At 36.6% G+C, this 17,991-nt stretch overlaps 1 protein-coding gene across 1 annotated transcript; it reads right to left on the reverse strand.

The window, feature by feature from the left end:
* Positions 1-677: 677 nt before the first annotated feature.
* LOC131622230 (oil body-associated protein 2A-like) lies at positions 678-1,848 on the reverse strand. The gene is made up of 3 exons (XM_058893262.1): positions 1,408-1,848; positions 1,205-1,319; positions 678-1,126 (listed from the first exon to the last, which is right to left on the reverse strand). The coding sequence occupies exons 1-3, from the start codon at positions 1,777-1,779 to the stop codon at positions 870-872; spliced, it is 744 nt and encodes a 247-aa protein (XP_058749245.1). The 5' UTR covers positions 1,780-1,848; the 3' UTR covers positions 678-869.
* Positions 1,849-17,991: the final 16,143 nt, after the last annotated feature.

A 17,991-nucleotide genomic window follows, 5' to 3' on the forward strand; every position in this document is an offset into this window, starting at 1 on the left:
GAAACTCTTCAGAGACCTATGTGACTTATTGTCCATCTTCACTTCTTCTATTTTCAAATCAATAAGGCATTTAAAAAGTGAGCTAAGCAATTAAGAGCCCATGGATAACCATGGATACAAAGGGTGCTTAAAACCTTCCCTTTGTATAACCAACCCCCTGAACCCAAAATATGTCAAAAGGTCTCTCCTGTTCTTTTATGCCTTTTCTAAATGTTGGATAAAATAAAAGTCGGTGGCGACTCTTGCAAAACTATAAAAAAAAATCAAAAAAAAAAAGGAAGAGCAAGGAGTCAGTTCGCGAAAAACCGAGGTTACAATAATGTCTAAAGACCTCCTCCTTTACCTCTCCCGCCGACTCTAAAATTCCCCTAGAAGAAAGAATAGGACCAATGTGATTGACCATCCTTCGTTCCTTGATGACCTTATGAAAGAAAGCACTATTCGAATCTCCCTCCTTTAACCATTTCAACCTCGATTTTTGGAGAAGCTTATTCTCTTTAATTGGCAAGTCCCTCCAAAATTTACAAGTAGCATCCCTCCTCTTATCGGTCATCTCTTCGATTGTTTCCACGTTACCCGATATAAATACACGATACACTTATATGGTTATAATTTTGGTATAAAATATATGTATGGAAGAATGAATTATTTTGATGTAATTATGGTATTTTAATATATGTAATATAACACCATGTCATCCATTTTTATTTAACATTCTCATATCACAAACAGTGAAATATCACATGTAAGGCCACATAGCCAAACACTTCATACATTTATTACCTTACCCTCTAAATCATAAGCATATATAATACATAACCATGCTTTATTCACTCAAGATGACATACAAATATAGCTTTTCATGTTGTTCAAGGAAAAGGAGCCCTTTTTTTCATCTCAGTTTCTTCAAAGTCAATGACGAAACCTTTTCCATGTTGCTTCCAATAGTCAGCCAATGGATTAATCATCTCTGGCTCAGGAATCTCAACCCTCGACTTTTTGATGCTTTCTGTTGATATATTATACTTGTCATCCCTCTCATGCACCAGATCTGGTCTCACCAAACCTGGACTCACAGCCTGTGGTGACATCATCAAGGCTGGTGCTCCCAGTGGAAGCCTATCCCCTGCAAAGATTATGCTAACATTCAAATCTTTTACTCAGAAAATAGAAACAAAAAGTTGCATTAATTAATTCCAAATACCTCTGTCAACCTGCCATGTACACCAGAATTTTCCATAAGTTTTTGCAAGATTTTCAAGCTCAGACATCGCAGCCATCTCTGGAACTCTAGGATTCACCCACAAAGCTGATTTTATCTAAACAATCCATAAAAGTTACAATTGTTATCAGACATATATGTCACTGATAGAAAAGAAAGTTATATGTATAACTGTGGAGTAAAACCTCATAAGCATGAGAATGCCAAAGCTTCTTTTCCTCAAGAGGAAGAGTGTCAAAGATATCATCAGAAATGATATACTCAACACCTATAAGACGACCTTTACTAGAGTCATCCGAATCATAAACAGCACACTGAAGGAACTTGTTGGTGAGACGAGTACAGTAGTGATGAGTTTCAATCTGACGAGACATGTCATGGCTGTAGATTGCAAAGGTACACACATGACAACTCATCTGGTTTATGGGTTTGAAACTCTGAACCATCATTGCACTCTTGTCCACAACGTGTTGTCCCATAGTCATTGCCTCACCGGGGGGAGTTGGATCTGAACCCTTTGCTGGTGTTGGTTCCGGTGACTTGTCGGTGGATGCCATTGTTGTTTTCTTTGTGAGTTTGAGTGTGTTTTTGTTTCTACGAGTGTTGGGATAGGTTTGTGTTAATAAGGAGAAGAACAGAAGAAGTGGCGTGGAGGAATGGATACGTGAAGTGTTGTTTTGGTTCCACGTAGACATGCAGTGTTGCTTTGGTGGCTTTGTGTTGCATGGCTATGTTGCCATATGTTGAAATTATGAGATAGACAGATCTTTCCGACTTGTTACGAAGTTGTGAACATTACAATGTCTTTTCTTTTTCCATATATGTCTTTTAATTATAGGGTTAATACTCATTCACCCCGAGTTTTGATTTTCTCCCATTTAAAATTTTTTTTTGGATTACTTCCTATAATTTTAAAATTTTTAAAATTTTAAGTCTTTTTTACTTAAGAGGAAAAATTACCCCTCGTAAAATACATTTTTTTATTTATCCCCTGGTTTTTACACGTTTATTATAAGGGGTAATCCAAAACTTTTTTTTAAATGGGGGAAATCAAAACTCGCCTATATGACAGGGGGATGAATGACTATTAACCCTTAATTATAATGTCATTTTGTTCTAATAATCAAATTATCGCTGTTGGTGGTATTCTAGAGGTGGTATGTTATAAATTATAGCGCTGCAGCACTAAATTATAGTGTTGCAGGATTATGCAGAGAAAAATTGGTTTTAGTCACTTTCTGCCCTATATTTTTACTAGTGAAAGAACATTGAAAAAACGGCTGATTTTATTGAATTCACCAACCACTGCTATATATTTCTTAGCATTACAAAACCTCTATATATGCTTGAATCAATACTGACTTAGAAGACAATAAGATGATAATTAAGATGAGTACTCTTTGGTTCTCTCAATCTTAATGATACAAATAAAAACAAGGTGAATTCTTTTTTATCCAACACAAAAAGTTGGGTAAGATTACCAGTATAAAATGTCTTGAAAACAACGAACAAATGTATTATTTAATAAATAACTAAATATGTAAAAGTTAAATGATGGTATGTGATTGGCTAAAGGTACACTACCCATCTTTTTGTGATGGGTAGAAAAGTTGTTCTTTTAAGAGTTGTTCCCTTAACATGTGTCCTTAAGGGTTTGTTTGGCTGGCAAGAGAAATGATAAAGAGAGAAGTATAAGAGAAAGAGTGAGAGAAGAGAGAAGTATATGAGAAATAGAGTAGATTTGATATATTGTTTGGTATAAAAGAAATAGAAGAGAAATAGAAAAGAAAGAAATGTTGATTGAATTTAAAATTACACAAATGCCCCCAAAAGTTAAAAAACATATTTGCAAATTGATTTAATTTTTTGATATTAATTCATTTCAGTACATATTATTTTCAATTATTAATAATTTTTGATTAATATTTGTTATTTTATTTAATCAATTTATTTTTGTCTTTCTAAAATACCTCATTATCGTTTATAAAAAAATTAAATATACTACGAGAAACGTTATTTTTTCCATCTAGCTACATATTAATTTGATCACTAACACCTTTCACTCAAATAATAATATTAATGATTAATTTCTTTTTAAAATTAGTGGCATGAGGAACATATGTACAATACACTTTTGAATAAAGAAACAAAGCACAAAGTGAATAATGAAACAAGCACATAGTTTTTATTTGCAGGGCATAAATGGAAAAATGAGTAGTTCTCCTCCTTTCTTCGCATGGGTGAGAGAACCAGAAAATGTATGGGTCCCACACAATTTCTCTCTCTCTTCACTAATTCTCTGCTCTCCCAAACGAGAGAAGTTGGGTATCTCTCCTCTACTTCCCTCTCTGCTACTTCTCTCTTTCATATTTCACTTATACCAAACAGACCCTAAGAGTTAAACGTGGAATTTTTAAAAAAAAAAAAAAAAATGCTAACCAATGTTTTTATGACACTTAAAAAGTGGTAAGTTTTTATAAAAATGCGTGTATGTAATGGATTTAAAATGCATTGAAAATTGAAATACTCATTTTTATAAAAAATATTTTCTTTATTTAGTATGTTTAAAGAATATCCTGAGAGCACTCGTTAGCAAGACTCTTAAAAAAATTATAAGTTATTTTAATTAAAAATTAAAAATTAATGTGTTTATTATATTTTCTATTTTTTTTTTTATGTTTATGGCACAGCTTTATCTTTTAATTACTTTAATATTTAAAATTTATATTTATTTATTTAAATTTCAATGAATTTTTGTCTATCTATGCATTTACTTCAATATTTAAAGTTAATGTTTTTATTTTGATTAAATTTATTTTTGTCTTATATTTCTCTCCAATAAATAGAAATTGGTAGATGTTATTTTATTTATTTAATATTCTATTAAGAAAATAGTTTATATTTGTTTGGTGGTTACTTCGCCGATGTTGAAATATTTATATTTGTCATAAAATTTATAATGAATGGGTAGCATGAGAGATAAACGATTGAATGTTTTTTTTTTTTTTCAAAAAAAAAAAGGGGGGCAATGGCCCATGATATAAAATAAAAATTAGGTACACAAAAATGAGGGGGACAAAGACCGAAACCTCAAACCTAACAAAAACGAAAGCTAGGAAGGCCTAACTTGTTTCTATTGTAATCCTTAGAAACAGTGGGGTGTAGACTATCCCACCAAGTAAAGTTAGCATCTAAAAAACCTAAATTAGCTAAAATATCTGCACAATGATTCCCTTCTCTGAAGATGTGCGTTGCCATGAAGTTAATATTGTTAAGAGCTTGAATACACATATCCCATCTATTTCTAAGCTTCCAAGGCACCACCGATGTGTTTTGAAAGGCCAACACCACCAACTTTGAATCCGATTCCAACCACAGGTTAGGCCAGTTCTGAGTAATAGCAAACTCCAAGGCAAGAATGACTCCCATGAGCTCCGCAAAAAGAGCATTAGCTGTACCCAAAAAGCAAGAAAAACTACCGAGATGGTCGCCGTTATGGTCTCGAAAAATGCCCCCGCAAGCAGCCACTAACGGGGTACCGGACGCTGCCCCATCAGTGTTCACTTTCACCCAAAATCGAGGCGGAGGGCTCCACAAAATCTCAACACACACACGTTGTTTTGGAGGATGAACATTGACATCGAAGTTCTTTAAAATGATAACGTCCTTTATTTCATTATTGGAGCACTTCTTCGTGTTGTTACCTGCCAAAGTCGTGAGAGAAACAATGGAGGCGCAACCGGATTTCCAATGAGAGGGCTTGTTTTGAAAACGAGCCATGTTACGAGCATTCCAAATAAAGGAGATAGTGTTGGTAACCGCCGCAAGGATAACAACGCTGCACTGTTGAGAGTGTATACTATTTATTACCGAAAGACAATCCGCAATAGAAGCTATCGGAGTAGATAAATCAAGTAAGACACTTATCCACCTCCAAAGACCGTTAGCAAAACAACAATCAAAAAACAAATGCTGAAGAGATTCCGAACCACGGAGACAAAGGCTACATTGCGAGGGGAGCATCCTGCCTCTAGAAGAAAGCTTATCATCCGTGGGCAGTTTACCCAACAAAAGCCTCCAAAGCAAAAGAGATTTCGAAGGCGGAACCGATGAATTCCAAATGATTTTACCCCACGAGAAACTCTGATGATTAGCATCCAGATGAGCGTAAGCGTCCTTGATAGAGAGCAAACCATTATCGGTACCATTCCAAATAAATTTATCATCACCGAGCGGATTAACCAAAATGTGAGGAAGAAGTTGCTGCAGCAGAGGACAAGCCGAAAGCAAGGTTTGGGGGATACAAACAGACTGATTCTGAATAAAATCACTCACCTTGGAATTTAAACTTCTCTGCAGATTGGATGGGAGCTGAACAATGTCAATTAATTTTTGCCCACACCAATTGTCAGTCTAGAAATTGATGTTCTCACCGTTACCAATAAGCCAAGACGAATGATCTTCGACATCAGGAAAAAGACTTTTGCAACCTGTCCATATGGAAGAGAAAATATGGTAATTAACCAAGCGGCCATTCTTAAGGATTCTCGCACGTAAGACCGTCGACCAATCCTCTACAGAACTGAAAATATTCCAACACTGTTTCAGATTTGTGGCATCATTGATTATCCGTAACGAACGTAAGCCAAAGCCACCATCCTTGTAGGATTTGCAACATTGCTGCCAGGAAACAGTCACCATCTTTCTCTGATTAATATCAGCGCTCCAGATGAAATTCCTACACCACTTTTCCACCTCAAGAATTAAGCAAGCCGGCCACGAATAAATAAGGAGAGAGTGCATCAACATCCCGTAAATAACAGACCGCACCAGCTGGATGCGACCGGCCATGGACAGAAGCGAAGCCTTCCAAGAAGCAAGCTTGGTTTTAACTTTGTCGGCAATAGGTTGGAAGTAAGATTTTTTAGGCCTCCCTTTGAAAATAGGAACCCCTAAATAAAGAAATGGCATCTGACCCGTGTTGAAGCCAATCCTCTCCGCAAGAAAAGCATGACGAGCCGAAGACATAGAACCGGCGAACATAATGGACTTGGAAGGATTACAAACCTGACCTGAGCAAACTGCATACCTACAAAAAAGATCTTTGATGGCATCCAAATTTGAAGCGCTGCCTTTCATAAACAGCATGATATCATCGGCGTAAAGCGTATGGGAAGGAACCTTCATGCCCCTGGAAGCGTTCATGAGCTTAATCTTACCAGTAGCCACCAGCTGCGACAAGCCCCTACTGAGCACGTCCTCTGCGACACAAAAAAGTAAAGGAGACAATGGGTCTCCTTGCCTAACGCCCCTTTGGCAATTAAAATACCCGTGCAGACTACCATTGAAGGAAATCGAGATGTACGCAGATTGAAGGATACATAGAATCCACCTGCAAAAAATGTCGTTAAAACCAAATTGTTTCAGGACTTCCAACAGAAAATCCCAGCTCAACGTATCGAAGGCCTTGGCAATGTCAACTTTCAGGGCGACGTTTCCACCCAACGACTTATTCTGCATAATGTTAGCCACTTCTGAGGTAAGACAAATACAATCCTTGATACTTCTACCTTGAATAAAGCCTTTTTGCTCCTTCGAAATAATATGGGGCAACACCGTAGCTAATCTGTCCGCCAAAATCTTCGTAATAATCTTATGCTTAACATTTGTCAAAGCAATAGGCCTGAAGTGTTCAATACGCTCCGCCCCCTGAGATTTCGGAATAAGAACCACTGTGCTGGAATTATAATTTGGAAGAATCCACGAATCTGTGAAAAATTGAGTGGTGGCTTTTACAACATCATGTTTAATCACCTTCCAAAATGTTTGAAAGAAAAGCGGACCAAAACCGTCCGGGCCAGCTGCACTGTCAGCTTTTAAACTGCAAACGGCATTAAAACTTTCATCCTCGGAGGGCATCATAGTTAGCAGTCTGTTCGTCTGTTCTGTAACCAAGTGAGGAATCACCTGCTGAACCAGATCATTGCCCTGCAAAACAGCAACATTGTTAAATAAATTTTTATAGTGTTCAACCACATGATTAGCTAGCTGATCCGGATCTGTGACAATGGAATCTCCCACTTTCAAAGCATGTATAAGCTTGGTAGCATTTTTAATTTTGGTGATGCGGTGAAAAAACTTTGTGTTGCGGTCTCCTTCGATGTTCCATTGAATCCTAGCCTTTTCTTTCCAAAAAGTTTCCTCCACATTAAGCGCGTGATCCAAATTACTCTGCGCCACTTTCTCCTTGCCCGCCAATGAATCAGTATGCCCATATTTAGCAATTTCCTCCTGAACCTTAAAAAGCTCCTGTTCAGCTTGCGAAACGAGAACCTGCACATTCCCAAAAACAGATTTGTTCCAAGCCTTAAGGTTGCTCTTAAGAATTTGAAGTTTTTTAGATAACACTAACATCGGACAGCCAACAACCTTAGTCTTCCAAGAGTCCTCCACCAATTTGAGGCAGTCCTTATGCTGAATCCACATACGAAGAAACCGAAACTGAGATTTGAAGCTGGCGTTATCGGTTTTAAAATGTAACAGTAACGGAAAGTGGTCAGACCTTGTTTTTACCAAAGTGGAACAGGAGGTGAAAACACAAGTATCGACCCAGTCTTGATTACAAATGGCTCTGTCCAGCCGCTTCTGAGTGTGGTTGGGACCTCTTCTACCATTATCCCAAGTGAAACTAGCACCTGCCGTCGGCAAATGCAACAAATGATTGGAGTTAGTCCAATTAGAAAAATCTTCCATGGGCAAGCGAGCCGGCATCGAAGAACCTGAATATTCATGAGCACCAAGAGTAGTATTAAAATCCCCAACGAAACACCAGGGCAAACTATTACCAGACAAAATGTCCTGCAGCTTACTCCACAGAGGCCTCCTAGAAATGTAGCACGTCGAAGCATATACCGCTGACATACCTAAAGTTTTACCGTTCGCATTGAAGGTGAAGGAAACCTGTTGATCGTCACTATCCAAAACAGAAGGATCCAAGTTAACGTCACATAAACACCAAAGATTTGGAAAGGCATTGATCCTATTATTCGTCGCAAACAATTTTAGATTCAATCTTCTCAACCAACTTTGAGGAAATAAATTAGCGTCCATCCACGGTTCCGCAATGAAAACAAATTGGGGTTTATTGCTCAGAATTAACCTCTTTAAAGCCAATTTTGTAGGAGAGTTGGCAATACCTCTCACATTCCAAAATATACAATTCATAAAGGCGAGCTTTGAGCACTACCTGGCCTAGACCTGGTGATGTAATTGCTCCTAGACGCCTTGTTGCGTTATGCTTTCTTCTTGGATTTGGATTTAACCTCCTGAAACCCTTCATCATCTGCTCCTGCCTCAAACAAATCAGTTACACCAATGCCATTTCTGTCAGCCTCTACCTGAGCTAAATTGGCCCAAGAAGTGTCTAAAAAAACCGCATCACTAAGAACCGGACCAAGTAGTGGGTTGGTATCTGCAACAAACTCCTCAATACTATCCTGTGTCGAATTGCAACCGACACCTTTATCTACCTTAGCAGTACCAGAGGTATCGCCTCTAAGGAGAAAGGGCGATGAGACATTCTTCAAAGTTGTATCAGCAACAGCGACTGTGTTAACCACAACATTAGCAAGATCAAGCTGAACCACTGCTTCATCATCAACGTTCTCCGCTACCCTTTTGCCGATATCGGTAACCTCAGTAGGAATGCCAGAATCATTGATCTTATCATCACCTTCAGGACGAACAACTTTAGCATTCTCCTTCAAAGAGATATTGTTGACCTGCACAAAAGATTTTTTTATGTTTTTCTTATCTGGAACTCCTTCCACATTCCTCTTTTTGCATTTATCCAGCCCGTGACCAACCTGACAGCAGAAGGAGCAAAAATCCGGCAGGTTTTCATACTCCAGCTCCACAAAAAGGCATAACCTTTCCTTTCCACCAAGACTTTGTATCTGAGTTCTTGCGACAAGTCCAGATCCACCAAAACACGGACATAGTGGCCAAACGGTCTATCAAAGCTGCATTTGTTTGAGGCTGAATCCGTACATAAAGGGATACCCACACTACTAGCTATGGCAAAAACAATTTTGGGTCTCCAGTACTCTTGAGCCAGGCCATGAATGCGTAACCATACTTGTGCAGAGGCTTGCTTGAGGAAATAAGGATTAAAATCCTTGGTCCAGGGGAACAGCTTGAGGAAGCCAGGGTTAAGATTCCAAGAAGAAATCGACCTCACCCTTCTAACGTCTTCAATAGAGGAGAAGGAAAACTCAAAATAACCTTTACCTAAGGACGTAATGCCCCATTTGCCAATGGAGTTCCAGAGGTTAAGTAACTTATTCTTCAGATTCAGCACCGTAAGAGGCGAAGAGCCCTTAGGCCAAATGATTCGACCATGAAGATTGTGTTTGCAGGCCTCAATCCCTAGCTGGTATTCTTCCTCCGGGATGACAATGGCCAATCTGTCTCCTTTCACGCACGGCTTCGGCAGCTGGCTAAGGGGGATGTCGCAAACATTATTGACCGCTTCGACAAAAGATTTAGGTTGCTTAACTGTCCCCTCCAAACCATGTTCTGGGAGAACAATAGCTGGCTCAGGGAGGATAGGGGTAGAGGAGGTTGTAGAAGAGGCACCACTGATTTGAGCCTCCGGGAAGAGGATGAACTCCATAGCTTCAGAGGTTCATATATATATATATATATATACTCATAAAAAACTATATTTGTTTAGCTACGCAGTAAAAAAATGTAAAAGATATCATGGTATTTAAAAAGTGTTAACAATAAAAAAAAATTGTTGAAAAACTTTTAGAATATAAAAACCTTAAAAAAACAGTAGAAATTTCTAAAATTTTTAATGTATTTTGTGTTTATATTAGTATTATACTTGTATATTTTACAAGTGTTTTTAATCAATTATTTATTTAAAATAGGTAGACTAATTTTTAGCCCCACCAAAAAATAATTTTGGATCCGCCACTAGGAATAGTTATAAAGGACACACAACAATAACTAAACCAATTCCTCTCATCAATTAAGGACACATTAGTTCCTTCACACATTGAAGAATTTTCCACTATATTTAGATATTTGTACAAGTCTTATACCAAGACTTCTGTACAACCTTCTAAAACATACACAAATACCAAATCTAAGGTGGACTTTGAATCACCCCTATTCAATTTTTTTTTTACAAAACACCAAACATTATGGTGGCCGACTTCGAATTAATCCAGTTCAAAGAACTTTTTTTCACAAAACATCAAACACTATGGTGGACTTTTAATCAACCTAACTCAAATGATTATTTACAAAAACAACTTATCACCACAAACTTGATAATTAAGTCACAATACACTTTTATAAATTTAAATAAACTTGTTTTGGTGTGTATTACAACTAAATGATTCTTCTCTTTCTCTTGATCAGAATTCAAACTTATGTACTTAAGTGCTTAGAATGTTTCAATTAAACTTTTTGAATGATACGAAAGTTGTACACAAAGTTTCATTACTAAAGTTGTATGAACACTTGAAAAATGATTTGAATTTTATATAAAATTTGTATGAAAGAGATAGTTTAAAAATCTGATATATCTTTTAGATCAGATGCATAAGTTTGTAGATGTTTTATGAAGGTTTGTAATGCTATGGAATGGCAATGGTTCATGAAAAGACACATTTTGTAGTTTGTAACCGGTTACCACCTCTAGTAACATTAAAAATTTTAAACAAATTGACCGTGTAAACTAAGCAAGAAAAATACATCGCTTTGTCACGGCTAGAAAAATCACAGAGTCGCCACCATATTTTCTTCATTCCTAAGTAATAAGGGAAATAATAATAAAACCTAAAGGAAAATGATAAGACAGTCATCGCAACCGAATTAGGGTTCGAGAGCCCATTATGTGAGGGGAAGGTGTTAGACATCCCTCACCTCCCTTCTCTAGTCTAGGGTTTAATGTGTTTGTCTAGGAGGTTGTTTGCATAAGTATTTCCTACTTCTATTTATTTACAAAGGAAAAAGTATTTACAAAGGTTAAAATTAGAAAAAGCAATTAATGGATTCGCCTTGATTTTGCAACCTTGTGCCTATGTATCTCTCATCAAGGGATGAGGAAATCAGAGTCATCGTAGTTCGTAATTTTGTTGGTTGGTTTTTTTTAATTTATGAAAAAAAGGTGTTTTATCCCACGGGGCGAGAATTGTTCTTAAAGTTTTTTTGAGGTGAATTAGTCACACGGAATGAAAAAAATAGTTTTAATGTGTTGAGTGAATTTTAACTTAAAGAGAACATGTTTTTGTCTTTTTGATTTTTGATTAGTGACTTATGTATATCTCATAAATTACTTACAGGTGAATGATGTAAAATATATCATTTTATTTACAATTGTCGCGAAGATGTTAAATTAATCGAGGATCCTAAATATTATGTACAAGCTTAATTATCTCTCCTAATTAAATAAGATGAGACAATATTTGTGGATTTTGTATTTTTTGAAGCCTAAAATAAATAACCTAAACTGATTTAAAATTTTTAATAACTATATATATATACACACATATATATATATATATATATATATATATATATATATATATATATATATATATATATATATATATATATATATATATATATATATATATATATATATATATATATATATATATATCAGGGCCGATTTTGGGCCCGTGCAACCAGGCCCGTTGCACAGGGCCTCCAAAATATTGGAGCCACAATTTTTTTTTGTTATAAACATTTTAATTATTTAATATATAATATTGTGGGACAATAAGCACAGTCTTTGTTCAGCAGCGCATCGGTAGTCCTTCTAGATCTTGGTTAAGAGATGTGCGGTTTGATTCATGGAGACAAATTTTTTAAATGCATTATTTTACACCATTAAAATCTAATACCGTGTTCTATGCATACAGCTAAAATCTAATACACCATTGCGCTTTTGTTAATCAACTCTTATCGGCCCATTCATTTTTTCTTTTATTATCATCAAAATAGTTATGATGAAAATTAATATATTGTTATATGTTGTTTAATCATTATTGTTATATTCATGTTATTATGATTAAATAGATAATAAATTAATATAATTAATTAATAATTTTTAAAATATTTTTGATTAATCTATTTTGAAATTGTCTAGCATATAGCATATTATTTTTAATTTTTTTAATTATTTTAATTTTCTTCATGTTACTATACCAATGCTAATTAAAATATTGAAACTATTAACATAATATATTAAACTTTTAAGAATATTTTTAAAATATAATTACTAATGTTTTTCCATACATAATTATATATATATATATATATATATATATATATATATATATATATATATATATATATACATATATATTGGAAATAAGGAGGGCCTAAGCCCGAAAACAACGAAATTTCACACACACTAGCCTATGGTTGCAAGATCTCTAGAATCCTCCTGAATCAGCCTCACAATGCAGTCAGGCGCATCATTATATATAATCTTGTCATTTCGAATTCCACATCCCACAGGAGCAAGCTGTTAGAACAAGATTTGTTCTGATCAATTATCTTAGTTTTGATGATAACAATAATATGAATTTTGCTTAAGATAATATGGTACTCTAATCAAATGCAATTTCCCTTTCAGGAAATATATATATAGAGTACGCATAATTCAGCGCTCAGAAGCTTTGTCTCAAAGGGTTCAGCATGCAACATCAGAACATGGTCTGGCAAGACATCAGAAGATGGTCGAAGCAGAATCAGAACATGGGTCTATGGAAGCATCAGAAGAACAAGAGAACAGAAGCACTGAAGTTCTGATGGTATCACGCTCAGAAGCACTTCAAGGTCAGAAGATCAGAAGATGCTATGCACCAAGCTGTTTGACTCTGATGATATTCAAACGTTGTATTCACAAACATCAGATCAGAAGGAAGTACAAGTGGCAGGCTACGCTGACTGACAAAAGGAACGTTAAAAGCTACTAAAGGCTACGTCAGTAGACACAGCGTGAACAAGGCTCGAGGTAGTTGACAAAAGCGTATAACATTAAATGCGATGCTGTACGGAACACGCAAAGCATTAAATGCATTCAACGGTCATCTTCTCCAACGCCTATAAATATGAAGTTCTGATGAGAAGCAAGGTTGACGATTTTAACGATCCTGAACAAAACAACGCTTATTCAACTTGCTGAAACTCTGTTCTACTCAAAGCTCAGAATCTTCATCTTCATCAAAGCTCACTACATTGCTGTTGTAATATTTTAGTGAGATTAAGCTTAAACGATTAAGAGAAATATCACAGTTGTGATTATCGCTTTCAAGAAGCATTTGTAATACTCTTAGATTGATTACATTAAGTTGTAAGGAACTAGAGTGATCGTGTGGATCAGAATACTCTAGGAAGTCTTAGGAGTGAACTAAGCAGATTGTAACTAGAGTGATCGTGTGGATCAGTATACTCTAGAAAAGTCTTAGAGGGTATCTAAGCAGTTGTTCCTGGAGTGATCAGTGTGTGATCAGTAGACTCTGGAAGACTTAGTTGCTGACTAAGTGGAAAACCATTGTAATCCGTGCGATTAGTGGATTAAATCCTCAGTTGAGGTAAATCATCTCTGCGGGGGTGGACTGGAGTAGTTTAGTTAACAACGAACCAGGATAAAAATAACTGTGCAATTTATTTTTATCTGTCAAGTTTTTAAAGCTACACTTATTCAAACCCCCCCTTTCTAAGTGTTTTTCTATCCTTCAATTGGCATCAGAGCGCCGGTTCTAAGGTGCAAGCACTTAACCGTGTTTAGAAAAGATTCAGGAAGAGAAAAACGCTTCAGTAAAAGATGGTTGATGAAAGTGAAAAGTCTACACCTGCATCTACATCTGGCTCGGCTGAGCAATACAACGGTAACAATGGTTATACTAGACCGCCGGTATTTGATGGTGAAAACTTTGAATACTGGAAAGATAAACTGGAAAGTTACTTTCTGGGTCTAGATGGTGATCTATGGGATCTTCTGATGGATGGTTACAAACATCCAGTAAATGCCAGAGGCGTAAAGCTGACAAGGCAAGAAATGAATGATGATCAGAAAAAGCTTTTCAGAAATCATCATAAATGCAGAACTGTTTTGCTGAATGCTATCTCTCATGCTGAGTATGAGAAGATATCTAACAGGGAAACGGCCTATGACATATATGAGTCCTTGAAAATGACTCATGAAGGAAATGCTCAAGTCAAGGAGACTAAAGCTCTAGCTTTAATCCAGAAGTATGAAGCCTTCAAGATGGAGGATGATGAAGACATTGAAAAGATGTTTTCAAGATTTCAAACTCTTACTGCTGGATTGAGAGTTCTTGACAAGGGATACACCAAGGCTGATCACGTAAAGAAGATCATCAGAAGCTTACCCAGAAGATGGGGTCCTATGGTGACTGCATTCAAGATTGCAAAGAATCTGAATGAAGTTTCTCTGGAAGAGCTTATCAGTGCCTTGAGAAGTCATGAAATAGAGCTGGACGTAAATGAGCCTCAAAAGAAAGGTAAGTCTATTGCATTAAAATCCAATATCAAGAAATGCACTAACGCTTTTCAGGCTAGAGAAGAAGATCCTGAAGAATCAGAATCTGAAGAAGAAGATGAACTGTCCCTGATCTCCAGAAGGCTAAATCAACTCTGGAAGACCAAGCAAAGGAAGTTCAGAGGCTTCAGAAGTTCAAAGAAATTTGAACGTGGAGAATCTTCTGATGACAGAAGATTTGACAAGAAGAAGGTCATGTGCTATGAATGCAATGAGCCTGGACACTTCAAGAATGAATGTCCAAATCTTCAGAAGGAAAATTCCAAGAAGAAGTTTCATAAGAAGAAAGGTCTTATGGCAACCTGGGATGAGTCAGAAGATGATTCAGACTCTGAAGATGAGCAGGCCAACTGTGCGCTGATGGCGACAGAAGATGACGAATCAGAATCTACATCAGAATCAGATTCTGAAGAGGTATTTTCTGAACTTACTAGAGATGAGTTAATTTCCGGTCTAACTGAACTTCTGGAACTCAAGTCTCAGATTAGTCTCAAATACAAAAAGCTGAAAAAGCTATTTGAATTTGAAACAAAGAAGCTTGAGTTGGAAAATTCTGAATTAAAAGAAAAACTTTTAAAATTATCCAATAATGTTGGATCTCCTTCTGATTCAGAAAAATCCACTCCTAGTCTAAACCATATTCTGAAAGAATATGATTTAAGTTTCAGGAAGTTCTTATCTAGAAGTATTGGCAGAAGTCAGCTAGCTTCTATGATATATGCTGTGTCTGGAAACAAAAGAGTTGGCATTGGTTTTGAGGGTGAAACCCCATACAAACTTGAACCTGTTAATGAAATGAAATTCACATACAAGCCATTGTATGATCAGTTCAAGTATGGCCACTCCCATGATATTAGGCACACTTCACATGCTCAAAGTTTTCACATAACACACACCAAAAAGCATGTGACACAACCTAGGAAATATCATGAAACTCACATTAAGAATTATCATGCTGTTCCTCCTATTGCTTACAATGTTAAACCCAAGTTCAATCAGAACTTGAGGAGAACTAACAAGAAAGGACCCAAGAAAATGTGGGTACCTAAGGATAAGATTATTCCTATTGCAGATATCCTTGACTGCAAAAAGGACAAAGCACAACATGTCATGGTACCTGGACTCTGGATGCTCACGACACATGACAGGAAGAAGGTCTATGTTCCAAGACCTGGTGCTTAAGTCTGGAGGAGAAGTCAAGTTCGGAGGAGATCAGAAGGGCAAGATAATTGGCTCTGGAACTATAAAGTCTGGTAACTCTCCTTCCATTTCTAATGTACTTCTTGTAGAAGGATTAACACATAACCTTTTATCTATCAGTCAATTGAGTGACAATGGTTATGATATAATCTTTAATCAAGAGTCTTGCAAGGCTGTAAATCAGAAGGATGGCTCAATCCTATTTACAGGCAAGAGGAAGAACAACATTTATAAGACAGATCTGCAAGATCTTATGAGTCAGAAGGTGACTTGTCTTATGTCTGTTTCCGAAGAGCAGTGGGTCTGGCACAGAAGATTAGGTCATGCCAGTTTGAGAATGATTTCTCAGATTAACAAACTGAATCTGGTCAGAGGACTCCCTAATCTGAAATTCAAATCAGATGCTCTTTGTGAAGCATGTCAAAAGGGCAAGTTCTCCAAACCTGCATTCAAGTCCAAGAATGTTGTTTCTACCTCAAGGCCATTAGAACTCTTGCACATTGATCTGTTTGGCCCAGTCAAAACAGCATCTGTCAGAGGTAAGAAATATGGATTAGTCATCGTAGATGATTATAGCCGCTGGACATGGGTAAAATTCTTAAAACACAAGGATGAGACTCATTCAGTGTTCTTTGATTTCTGCATTCAGATTCAATCTGAAAAAGAGTGTAAAATCATAAAGGTCAGAAGTGATCATGGTGGTGAATTTGAGAACAGATCCTTTGAAGAATTCTTCAAAGAAAATGGTATTGCCCATGATTTCTCTTGTCCTAGAACTCCACAGCAAAATGGGGTTGTAGAACGAAAGAATAGGACTCTGCAAGAAATGGCCAGAACCATGATCAATGAAACCAATATGGCTAAGCATTTCTGGGCAGAAGCAATAAACACTGCATGCTATATTCAGAATAGAATCTCTATCAGACCTATTCTAAATAAGACTCCCTATGAATTTTGGAAGAATAGAAAGCCCAACATTTCATATTTCCATCCTTTTGGATGTGTATGCTTTATTCTGAACACTAAAGATCATCTTGGTAAGTTTGATTCCAAAGCACAAAAATGTTTCCTTCTTGGATATTCTGAACGCTCAAAAGGCTACAGAGTATACAATACTGAAACATTGATTGTAGAAGAATCAATTAATATCAGGTTTGATGATAAGCTTGGTTCTGAAAAACCAAAGCAGTTTGATAATTTTGCAGATTGGGATATTGATATATCAGAAGTTGTTGAGCCAAGAAGCAATGCATCAGAAGCAGAGCTTCTCAGAAGAAAAGAATCGGAAGATCAAGTATCAGCTTCTCTGGAAGATCTAAGCATTTCTGAAGAACCATCTGTCAGAAGATCATCCAGACTCATCTCTGGTCATTCAGAAGATGTCATTCTTGGAAAGAAGGATGATCCAATCAGAACAAGAGCATTCCTTAAGAACAATGCAGACTGTCAATTAGGTCTTGTATCTTTGATCGAGCCAACTTCTGTTGATCATGCTCTAAAAGATCCAGACTGGATAATTGCTATGCAAGAAGAACTGAATCAGTTTACAAGGAATGATGTTTGGGATCTTGTTCCTAGACCAGATGGATTCAATATAATTGGTACAAAATGGGTCTTCAGAAACAAGCTCAGTGAGAAAGGTGAAGTGGTAAGGAACAAAGCCAGACTGGTGGCTCAGGGTTATAGTCAGCAAGAAGGGATTGATTATACAGAAACCTTTGCACCAGTGGCCAGGAGTTTGCTGAGTCTATGCAGGCTGAGTTTGAAATGAGCATGATGGGAGAACTCAAGTATTTCCTTGGAATACAAATAAATCAAACATCAGAAGGAACGTATGTTCACCAAACCAAGTATGTGAAGGAACTTCTGAAGAAGTTTAATCTTCTAGACTGCAAAGAAGCCAAAACTCCTATGCATCCAACATGCATCCTAGGTAAGGATGAGGTAAGTAAGAAGGTAGATCAGAAGTTATACAGAG

Source organism: Vicia villosa, linkage group LG1 (assembly GCF_029867415.1).
Source record: "Vicia villosa cultivar HV-30 ecotype Madison, WI linkage group LG1, Vvil1.0, whole genome shotgun sequence".
NCBI classification, from domain to species: Eukaryota; Viridiplantae; Streptophyta; class Magnoliopsida; order Fabales; family Fabaceae; genus Vicia; species Vicia villosa.

Bases quoted from the DNA above. Each gene is read 5' to 3' on its own strand.
- LOC131622230 (XM_058893262.1), bottom strand. From the start codon at position 1,779: ATGGCATCCACCGACAAGTCACCGGAACCAACACCAGCAAAGGGTTCA. The intron at 1,320-1,407 runs GTTTTACTCCAC...TGGATTGTTTAG, and splicing joins GGCATTCTCATGCTTATGAG to ATAAAATCAGCTTTGTGGGT. The intron at 1,127-1,204 runs GTATTTGGAATT...TAATCTTTGCAG, and splicing joins TACATGGCAGGTTGACAGAG to GGGATAGGCTTCCACTGGGA.